The sequence below is a fragment of the Corvus kubaryi genome, unplaced genomic scaffold (genome assembly GCF_017639235.1).
Source record: "Corvus kubaryi isolate FWS band 111438036 unplaced genomic scaffold, C.kubaryi_AGA036_p1.0 74, whole genome shotgun sequence".
Lineage (NCBI taxonomy): Eukaryota > Metazoa > Chordata > Aves > Passeriformes > Corvidae > Corvus > Corvus kubaryi.
In genome coordinates, this window is record NW_024582061.1 from 11,957,127 (window position 1) to 11,968,850 (window position 11,724).

The window sequence follows — 11,724 nt, forward strand, 5'->3', positions numbered from 1 at the left end:
CAAAAAAAAAAAAAAAAAAAAAAAAAAAAAAAAAAAAAAAAAAGAAGTTGTACATCTGACAGATTTTAGATTACAATCACTCACAAATGCCCTGATTATTTACATAAGAAATTTACACACAGATGAAAGAAGCTGAATGCTTGAACAAAGTATTTATAAGGCGCTCTGGATGCATTTAATAGCTCTCCTCAGCCAGCTCTGCACCAGCCAGCTTTGTTTAGAACAGTGGTAGTGCCATTTTGGTACTTACATGGGGTATGTCCTCAAAAAATACCACTACAGGGTTTCCAAAATGCTTCTAATACTGAATAGTGCAGAAATTTCTATACACGCTTCAGCAGAAACGACAAGAACTGGCCCTCTCTATGTTACATAACCATAACATAAAATTAACTCCACTGCAGGACACATCCTGAGGAATCAAGAGGGTAAAATTATTCTAGACTAGTGCTAGAGTTTTTCTGGAGGAGGAAGAGAGGTAAACAGGCAAAATAGATAGTCCAAAAGCCCAAGATAGCAAATGATTGTACGCTAGCCAAGATGCAGTAAAACTGAAAGCTCCAAATGGGAATTCCCTATAGCCTCTTACATTCCCTATAGCTTGTTAAATTCCTGATAGTGCGAAAAAATATGTTCAACAACAAAAGAACTTTTATTGCCTTAGAAGATCTTCTTAACTTTCCCCCTATTCACCCCTCAAACCTACCAAAAGAGCAACAGCCCTAGAACGTCAGCTTTCAAACATATTTCAATTGATTCTTTTCCAAGCTCTACCTTATTTTACTCATGTTTTTATGGCTGTATATCCATAATTACTCCATACAAAACCTAAGGTGAGGTATTTCACTGAGGCTGACACAATGGGTAGAAGCTTCCTGAAGTGTTCACAGAGAAGACACACAAATATACAAGTTAATCTAGATCTTCAAGACTTGACACCTACCTTGACATCTTTGTACAGATGAACAGGTTCATAGTCTATGTTGTTTTTCAGAAAGTATTCATTCACACAGGAAAGGAGTGTCATTTCTGGCAAGGAAAATATATCCATGAATTGCTTCATTGTATTCCCTTGTGAGCTCTACAGTGATGGGAAGAAAAGGAAAGAAAAACAAATCAGGCATTTCTCAGATTAGAACAGTTTCATTTGTTCAGTATAAACACTTCAGCTTAGTTGCAGATACTCAGCTTTTGCCATCCCTGTTCACATTGCTACAGATTCTTTTTCAACTAAGACCTTCAATAAAGTACCTCCAAAAAAAGTGTTGTGATCGATTCTTCAAATAAATCCAACTCATTACTCTTAAGAGCAGTATTTTAATTCATAAAAACAAGACAGTGCTCAGCTAAAAGTCAAGAGAATGCCTTCACTAGAAGTCTGTACCTCCAAAAACAAGAGGCACTGATGGATGAGGGATGGAGGTTCTCTTATTAGTTTGGTGGTTTTTTAAGTAAAATGGAATAGTAATGAGGATTGCAAAACAATTTACCTCCTTGAAATGAGACCATAAAAAGTTGTAAGGATCTACAATAACCAGTGCAATAACAGAGGAAGAAATTTCTATTCTGCAAAAGCTGTAACAATAGTTATGTTTCACAGAAGTAGAGAATCTCATTATATAACAGCAAATACAGCACAAATACCTCTCAATAAGTAGGGAGGTAAAACAAGCAGCTTGGGATCAGAGTAACACAGAGCAGAGGTTGTAAGGCCCTGCTGGAGGTCATGTTGTCCAAACCCCCTGCTCAAGCAGGGCCACCTAGGGCCAGCTGCCCAGGACCTTGTCCAGATGGCTTTTGTATCCAACCACAGAGACTCCACAACCTCCCTGGGCAACCAGCCTGTGCCAGTGCTAGGTCAGCCTCACAGCAAAGGAAGCATTTCCTGATGTTCAGAGGAAACCTCCTGTGTTTCAAGTCTGTGTCCCTTGCCTCTTGTCCTGCCACTGTCCTTTCCAAGATCAAAGAAAGTATAGACCTAAACAGACCAAGGCATCTGGGAACACCAGAGTGATATTCACAACTGTTGCAGAGACTAGATTCAGGAATTCTAAATTCAGCTCCTTAAAATAAGAACAAGTACAAGAACAATAAAACACTCCACATCACAAAGAAGGGCTTTTCATGTCAACATGGAATTAACATCTGTACACAAAAGGAGTGAAATAAACTTGGCTTTTTAGCAAAAAGTCAGCTTCATTCTTCATTTGGGAAAGAGGAAGCAACCCACCAGAGGGAAAAACCAACTCTCTTGACAAAGTTCAAGATCTAACTTAGAAGTTTCATCTTCTATCACTCATCTTTTGTCAAATCCTCTTACTGTCACTCTGCCAGTTGCATGCAGGAGTTGCCTCCGTGCATTTTCTTGCTGCTACACCACCTAAGCCATCAGACTACCAGGAAAAAGTAAAGTACATGAACCAGATATGGTTCATTTCCCAGCCTTTATCAGATTGTCTCTGCAACACTGAGCAAGTCACTTGATTTTCTGTGTTCCACCACTCTGTCCGTATGACTTGGTAAGGCAACAGTCAGAGAAGAAACTACAGTGAGCAGGAGAAAGAAAAGTTATTTGTCACTTTCGAGGGCAAACTTCACATACAGCACTGAACTGAAGTCAATGATATATTGAGAAAATGTAACTGGTAGTTATAATGAGAACAAAATTTAAACACCACTATCCTCATGCCAAAAAAAAAAAAAGCCCAAATCAAACAAAAAAAAGCCCCACAAAATGAAAAAATAAAAACAAACAAACAAAAAACCCCCAACCGATTTTAAAAACCATTTTGTGGTTTTACCTTTCCATAAAAGTCACTCATTTGTTCTAAAGGGACATGGGAACCATCATACATTGCAATGACTTCTTCATCTGGGACAACACTGAGGCCTCTGGAAAACAACACTAGCTTTAGCTCAAAAGTCAGAGTAAAATTTTCAAGTAATCACCGAACTCTGAGAGAATAACACTTAGATTTGGATCTTATTAAAACAATAATAATGTAACAGAAACACTTTTGTTTTTAAGTTAAAACAGCATCTTTCCTTACCAAACAAGTAACATTTTAACAGGCTCATGCATGCAGAACACATTCCAATTTTAAGTCATTTCTACTTTCTTATGGGAAAAGAGCTTATTAGTCTCCATTAAACCTATGCCTCAAGGGGTTTTTTAAGAAGTGGTTGGAACTTCCAGTTTCTTAACACAAAGTAATTCCTCACTCTGCCTTTTCTTTTATACAGCTTTGATGATATGATAGTGTTTAAACCAGATTATTCTGCAGCATGACCTTGAAGATTTAAGGGAGTGAAAAATATACACAACCCTTAACTAAATAAGAATTTCTTTTAAACTGTATGAAGAGTTCAGTTTCTCAAAACTGAAAATTACTTGAAGGATAGCTGATAAATAATTAAAACATTAAAATATAACAACAAATGGGAAAGAAGAGTTTATCAACTATTAAGAGATTAAAGGCTTTGGTTTGATTATGAATGTTTACAGTATCAAGCATCTTGCCCTAAAGCATCTCTAAGACCGCAGGCATGCAAACATCTTCACAAGAGGCCACAGAAATGTTGAGATTTTACTTGAGATTAAAAAAAACACTAATGAAAACCAGATCAGCTGGTCTCTTTTTTTCCAAACCTACTTATGGTGTTCTGCAGCCTTGTAAAACATACCATTATTTCAGTGCCTCCCTTTCTGTGGTCTGACCAAGAACCGTTGCCAGGCATTAAAAAATAAATTGATTCACAAGCCTAGTGCTTTCAGTGCTTAGAGTCCACACCAGCTTTGCAGTGGAAAGGCATGAAACATGAACTTCCTCAGGGCTTCTGTGGTGGCAGAGTCCCACACTAACCAGCTCCTTTACTGCACTTCTGCCCCCACACCAACTGGTACACATCTCTGAGCTGTTGCTGGCAGGACTCCAGCATTCAAGTCACTCTTGTGCACAAACAGGGCAGATAATACTTGTGTTTTGTAACATACAGAGTTCAGCATCACCCCCTCCACAGCAGCAAACACAAATGCAACCAAAATGTAAACCAGATCCCAAGTAACACCACCAGATTTGAGAAGGTACCTTCTAGTCTGCACACAGCTATGCCAAGTGGTATTTGAATACTGCTGGAGAAAGCACTTGAGCATCAGGAGCTACTTAAGCACAAATCAACAGAGCACAACAGACAAGTGAAAACCACAGTGAAGAGATGACTGCCTAGGCAAAGCTGTAGATTACTTTTACCACAAGACTCACAGTCCTGACACAGTTCACTGTGCAGCTGTATAACCACACATCATCTTAACATCAACCCTCAGAGCCTTCAGCTTCTCTTTTCCTCCCCTCATCCCTGTACAGGTGTTTGGGGAAACAGCATGAAGGTGGTGCAAACCATCATTTCCAGGTCACACCACCTTTTGGACCCAAACTTGGGTATTTTGTCCTCATGGTGGGTGATGGAAAACAACTAAGAGTGCAACAGAATAAACTTGGGTAAAAGTCTTTTTGTCCAATGACTTTATAAAGGTGCTCTGGCTTCTGGTTTAACTTAAAATCTGGTACCGAGTGTGGTGCAAGTTTGATTTGGTTGATGTGTCCAAACTTAAAAGCTCTGTGCAAACACAGCAGGACCTCTCAAGTGTCTCCACAACCACACCAAAGTCACGCTAACAGGCACTCTGTGACAATTATTTACATAGAAAGCAACAGCAGAGAAGTCATCAGGGTATTTTTAGATGTCTTTCAGCACAATTTAACAGCCGGAAACAAAGTGAGTCAGCACTATGTGACCAACCAGCTTGCCAATTCTCTCAGGGCTGAACTGGGCAATCAGCTGTGCTGGGTCAGGCAGTAGATGTGTACACGTCTGTGTGTACACAGAGAGGTGCAAAGAAAACCCCTTCCAGCAAGGCTGCAATGCTCATTCGTGCCTGTGCTCATCAGGGCACAGCTCCTGGTAAGAATCCAAGCTGTACGCTAATAAATGCGGTTATAAAAGACTCAAAAAATAGAGCATGTACGGTTATTATAGAGAGAAAGTAACTTTACCTACCTGTAAACTGTTCCCAGCTGAATATAATGAAAAGCATCAATCTTCATTAATAATGCCTTGCAGGTCAGGAAAAAAAAGAAAATAACAATTTTTATCACATCAACTATTTGACATGAAATTACAAGAATCAAAGCAATTTTATCTACAACCTTTCTGTCTCAAGAACACCTGAGCACTCTCCCTTCAACTTTCTTCACAGCTTGAAAATACTTTTATCAATGACTTTTACCTAGGTTTATCCTGTTGCACCCTTCCCCACCCACCATGAGAACAAAATGCCCAAAATATTTCCTACTTAAGAACCATTTAAAAAACAATAATTAATAATAATAATAAAACTTGCTATTAAAGACAAAAACATGAAACAAAATCCTTACACATCAATGCAGAGTGAAAAGTTAGAAGGCTTAAAAGCTCTATTTATTTTCTTTGGCCATGTTCTCCACAGTACATAACTCATCACAAAGTTGTTTATACATACCCGGTGCACATCATAATGAAGGCCTCGGATGGCAAAATTGGGATCATAATCATATTTTCTTATTTCTGCAGGATACTAAGAAAAGAGAGCAATGATTTGATTTGAAAACCATGATCAAAATGAATAAAAATTGTTTCTGCAAAATTTTAAAAGTCTAAGTTTCCTATGCTTCTCATTTGCTCTAATCATTTAAGAGAATTTTTCATAGGCTGGTGAGATTTGCAGGAACATATGTACACAGTACAAGACAAGTCAAACATTTTTCCAAAATCCAAGGTCATTGTTTTAAATTTAAGTCCATCCTGGAACCTGAACATCCAGGTACTCTGTAGTGATTACCTTTGAACATTAGCCTCTTGTTCAAAAAAGTCAATTTAATATATTATTAATACATTCTTAATACAGTAAAAAAAATTTTCTTTAGAGATGCATTTGAACTAAATGTCTGTCATGCACTCTTCCCTCAGGTTCTTTATATATAATGTAGGTAGCTCACACCATTATACATTGTGAGCTGTAGTCTAACATTTTTTAGTACAAGCCCATTTTCAGTCCGCCCTAATTTTGTCCTGCTTTAAGCACAGGTTGCCATGAAAAGAAATACTAGGTGCATTTCTTGGGCTAAGGGTTTTGTCCACTTGTTTTTAAAGGGTGAAATGCTTCAGTGGCTTCAATAAGGCCTGAGAAAACTATCATTTCTTTGATTAAGCCACTGGAAGGCAATCCTTCATTTTCTTCCCACAGGTTACATCAGCCTTAGAACCTGACATTGTTTTTCACCTTCTCTACAACACTCTCCATACATATATGGCTAATTTACAAGCCTTCAGGGAAAAAGTGCATTATGCAGCTTCAACAGAGCCTCTAGCTACTTTTACAAGAAATAAACTGCAATTTCCCCCCAAAGTTCTTATCTTGCTGACGAGGACTTGCTCTGCAACTGCTGTAGATTGCATTTGTACTGAGTACAGGCATCTGCAGTTAAAGAAAACAGTCCTATCATCCCTACTACCACTTCCAGAAGATGTGGGGCAGGCTACTGATCTGAAAGAAAAACAGCATCAAAAGCCTACAGACAGGTTGGAAGAGGTGTGGGTTTGGTCAGGGAACATGAAGCAGAGACAGAAGGGAAATCGTCAGGGAATGATAGAGAATGTGATCAACTGAAAACTACTATGCACTGCACGTGCCCCAAAGCAACCACATCAAGCAGGTACAATGAGATTTATTTCTGACTTTATCAAATTTCCGCACACTTGACTTGCTACTTTAGTTTATTCTACTAGAAAGTTGTCTTTCCAGATACATGTCAGTGTGCGAAGAAAAGATTGAGCTTACCCTGGCACACAAATCAAAGCTTCCTTGCAAACCAAACAAAGAAATGATGAAAATGGTACTGTTTGCTTACCCCAATTTTGGTAGGGATAAGCATAACTGGACTGAAACAGAAGTCCTGATAAAAAGGCACAAGGCCTGTGCATCAGGAAAGAAATAAACCCAGGAGCAAGAGCTTACATAGAACACCTGCTGCCAGCTTCGTGATTAGCATTAAATTCATGTTTATTCTCTTGGACAATTCCTTGCTTCCTACACTGCATTTTGCAATTTTTGATGTATTACCTCACACTGCAAAATTGGCCATCTTTTAGGTTGACTGTGACAGTCATAATGGACACTGTCTAGAGGGTTTTGTTCTAATGGTAAAGGCAAAAAAAATATTAACAATACAAGCAGCCACAGAGATAGCACCAATAAAAACTGCTGTCCCTCTAAATTCCAAAAGGAGACAATGTATTTCAATAAGCTGTCTCAAAAATTAATTACAGCTTTGTTTAGTAGAAGTCAGGAAATTTTAACTGAGACAAACTGGAAAGCTATTGCTACCCAAATCCATTCAAATAGTAAAAGCAGAACATGGTTAGAATTTTTGTCTACAAGAATTAATCTTGACTCCTACAGTAGCATGGGTTTTTCCAAGAACCATGTAGCTTTAATAAAGTATATTTACACATTCCACAGAAATTGCTATCAAGACATGCCAAAATTGCAGGGAGATAAAGCTGTGTATGCTTGTGACACCCATGAAGTTTTGTTTGTACTTCCAAGGATATTTATAAGTGTTTATATATAGCTCCTAACCTTTAGATTCAAATACGAAAGTAGAATTACACCACGCATTCGGATTTAGGTTGCATAAAAATACACAAGCAGTTTCATTAAGATACTCCATGGACTTTTTGTCTTTTGCTCTCCTGCAAGTCCTACAGTTTAATTAATTTTGCTGCTTCTAGTTCACATGGGGCTTTTTCCAGTCATTCTCCCAGCATACCTTCAGTTTCCAAAGTCACCCATCTCCACTTCCTGACACATGGGAACTTCTCCCATCCCCAAACTTGACAACAACCAGCTCCAAACTGCCTGGATGTCAACTGGTCACCGATGCAAGAACACTGCTTGGAGAGGCAACAGGGCAGTGCTCTGAGCTGAACACTTCCTTGTATCCAGGCTCTGATTCCTGCACACACTGCCCCTTCAGCCAAGGCAGCTGAAATGCCAGGTACACACACAGAGCACCTCGCAAGCACTCAGTGCAATCAAAGCCCTGCTGAGAAGTCCAGCTAAAAATATTTCATAGGGAAATTAATTGCTGCACTCACAGCAAGGGATAAAACACAGTGATGGTAACTTTTAAGCTTCTTATTTATTAATGTGACTCCAATAAGTGACATTCAGGAACAAACAACAAACCTCACGCCCCCATTAAGAGATAAAACAAATATAACTGTATTCCTTAACAGACTGCTCTCTGCTCAAAACTGCAGCTGAGAATAAAACAGGGCTTCTGCTGTGCATGTGTAGCTGTTGTACAAAATGTGCTATAAGGGAGCCAAGCTAGGACTGAGGCATGAAAAGATGATTTATGCCTCTCAGTCAAAAATGATTTATTATACTCTTCAATCATACATTTATTGTTATTACATTAATTTTACTTACCCGATGCTCATTAATAAGAAGATCTCGAGCAGCATTGAATATGAGAGTGTGCAGGTGTTTAGAATAAAAGACCAATGTGTAGTCATAATCGAACCCATAAATCTCAATGTCTGACAAGCTCATTTCATTGTTTGAAAAAATAGCATCTGGATTCAGCATGTTACTCATAATTGAAGGAACCAACTCTGTGAACAGGGGAGAGGAAAAAGAAGTTACATCAGCCTTGCAGTTTTATTTAAATAAAGACATAGAAATCCATTAGCAATTGCTAAGTACTGCTAAATGATGATGGAAACTATCAAATTAATTCACACTAACCAGCTAATCCTTAAGAATATAATGCTATTGAACATGCTGTCCCTAACTTGTCTTGGTGATCCATAGTTTTTATTCAAAGCACACTATTCTCTGCAGTCCAAGTTTGAAGAGAAGATGCATTTTGGCATCTTGCTTATCATAGAACACCAGACATAATTTTTTGCTAACTGCGTTAACACATTTATTAATGCTTTTGAAAATTAATTTGGAGTTGAAGAATATTATTACATTATTATTACTACTACTCTAGGAGCCTTGTCTTCTCCTCCCATTACTTGGTCCAGCTCCTGCCCCTGAAGCAGAACTGACATTGTTTTAATTTGATATTGCTTTAAATTTTTTTTAACCATTTTAAGGTTACCACACTACTCAATTTCAACTCACACAAGTAAACTTTATGTGACTGTGTATATAACTGTCACATACACATTGCTGTGCTTATTAAATTCCTAGAAAATCAGAAAACCAAAAATATTCTGCTTATTCTCTGCACACACACAGAGTGTGTAAACCACTTCCATTTTTAAGGGTATGTTTCTGTTGATATTTGATGGAAAAGTACACTGAGAAGCTAAAACCGTAATATATTAGGTAACTTTAGGACCAACACCAATGTCAGTACTAAACACTGAGAGTGTTTATATTCCTTGTTTACAAAACTTGAAAAATCAACATTAGGAGGTTAAATGCTACTCTCCTGGCAGCATAAAACATAAGCATGTTTTCCTTCCTTCCCTTCTCATATACAGTCTTTATACTCCAGACTGCTCTACTAGTGGAAAAAAAGGGGATCATTCATCTTAAATCTGTGTTTGAAAAGGTGAGTTTAAAGGGAATATGCTTTGTTTGGTTACTTTCCATATAGGTCTAAAAGGAATTGCTGAAGCTTCTCTCAACACCTTCAGCTCTGAGGACAGATCCCTACATGCTCCATCATTGAAAACATCTCAACAACGCAGGTCGGTGTGCAGACTTCAGATGCAGACACCCAAATCTTTTAATTTTCAAGAGAGGAAGAAAAGCAAATTCACTGAGTTTAATTCCAAACTTCAAATAAAGCCCAGCAATCAAATCAAATGCAATTTGACCTGCTATGGTTAAGGCAAATACTCCTACTCCATAGAAAGGGCCACGGAACATTCAATTTACTTGAAGCCATAAGCACACTTTTTAAAGAGCTTCCAAAATCACGTTACAACACCTATTTCTGTATTATAAAGTATTTTTTCAAATGTCAATTGTGCAGATTGGTGAGTCAACACTTGTTTTAAAAATAAAGATATTTATGTAGCTATATATAGATAAAAAGATACTTCAGCTGAAAAAAAGCTTGACTAGTTGCTGGCTGAAAACAGACAGTATAAACAGTTGGCTATTAGACATTCTGGCCAGTAGACAGCATCACAAGTGCTATAAATCTTGGGTCAAAAAACAGGAGACCTTTGTCATCTCAACGCTGTAACTAACTGAAATATCATATATATGAAGCCACTGGGTAACTTAGCTTGTAATACAATACTCTGAAATATTCTAGAAGCAGTTGCCTCATCTTTCACCAATTCACACCCACTGACCAACTTATTTTCTCACAACATTACCCTACCTCAGCACTTAAGTATTATTTGGGTGTGGGTTTGAACAAGAAAAAGTTAATTCCAAAAACAGGAAAAGAAAAAATAGAATCAAAATAAAAGGCACTTCCCTTCTTCCTATCCCTTATCTCACCCTCCAAAGCCTACAGACCTCTCTTGAAATCACTAACATAGCTTTTAATTTCACTTCTAAAATGCTGACGCTATTTTACATTCATAAATGCTTTGTTTGCACCCAGCATTGTGAAGTCCCAGTTCACATTCAAGACTCCTAAGTGAGGATAACACAATAATTTCTTTTTTTAAAGGCAAAACATGCAATATAAAGCACCATCCATTGCCACTACAGGACATGCCCTCCACTTGGTATTGTGGAGCACACTGCATCTTTTTCTTTCAGCTCTCAGAAAAGACCACATACTCAAACAAATATTATCTTGGTAATACTCCTCCCACCGGAGCAAGGGCAGAAGTAAGAAAGCGTTTCTCCCCTAGCTTTTTGCCTGGCTAGGCTGAAGAGCAGGGCTTCCTAAGGTCATGTATGTACCGTGAGCATTTTATAATGCCTCACACAGTGTTAGAATAGAACCACAGGCAGAATTAAAAGAGTCGTCGAAAACTCCACAGCAATTTAACGTTTTGGAAGAGCAGCCTATTTCAGAATAGTTGTGTATATATATAAAAGTCATCAAAGAGATGACCAACTTCTCGATATTCTTTCTACATTGCTTTTCCACACAACACGCCTCCACCTTGCCCGGCCCAAGCTGCGCTGTACGAAAGGCGCTCCGAACAGCCGCGGCCCCGGACGGGCGATGGTGTGACGGGCTCAGCCCTCCCTTCGAGGGGAGGATGAAGGGGCAGCCGCCCCCACAGCCCGTGTCCCCGGTGTCCGGCCCACAGGACCCACCCGGTGAGGGTCTCCCCGCGCTCCCGGTTTGGCCCTGAGCACATCACGGGAGCGCAGAGCACATGGACGCCGCAGCCGCTGAGGGACGGACCCGCGGCTCGCCCCCTGGACCCTTCCCGCTGCCCCCACAGGCTTCGCCCTTGCCCCGCTCCCAGCCGCCACCACGGATCCATTCCCTCCGGGAGCGGCGGCGCTCCGGCCCGCTGAGGGGGCGCCGCTCACCCTTGGTGACCCTCTTGGCCTCCTTGTAGCGCGACCACAGGTAGCTCTTCATGTCGGGCGACGGCTGCTGCTGCTGCTGCGGGGCCACGGTGCAGAGGGGAGCGGCCCCCGCGGCGGGCAGGACGCGGCCCCGCCGCCCGCCCGCGCCC

The 11,724-nt window shown here is 39.7% G+C and overlaps 1 protein-coding gene across 1 annotated transcript in view; it reads right to left on the reverse strand.

Moving 5' to 3' along the window:
* NT5DC3 (5'-nucleotidase domain containing 3) overlaps positions 1 to 11,718 on the reverse strand; it is a 20,471-nt gene extending 8,753 nt beyond the window's left edge. Inside the window, exons 1-6 of the mRNA XM_042050673.1 lie at positions 11,576 to 11,718; positions 8,534 to 8,718; positions 5,540 to 5,614; positions 5,059 to 5,114; positions 2,802 to 2,892; positions 944 to 1,081 (exon numbers count right to left, since the gene is read on the reverse strand). Of these exons, the coding sequence (XP_041906607.1) occupies positions 944 to 1,081; positions 2,802 to 2,892; positions 5,059 to 5,114; positions 5,540 to 5,614; positions 8,534 to 8,718; positions 11,576 to 11,627 (597 nt within the window). The 5' untranslated portion in view covers positions 11,628 to 11,718. The remainder of the gene's footprint in view (positions 1 to 943; positions 1,082 to 2,801; positions 2,893 to 5,058; positions 5,115 to 5,539; positions 5,615 to 8,533; positions 8,719 to 11,575) is intronic.
* Positions 11,719 to 11,724: the final 6 nt, after the last annotated feature.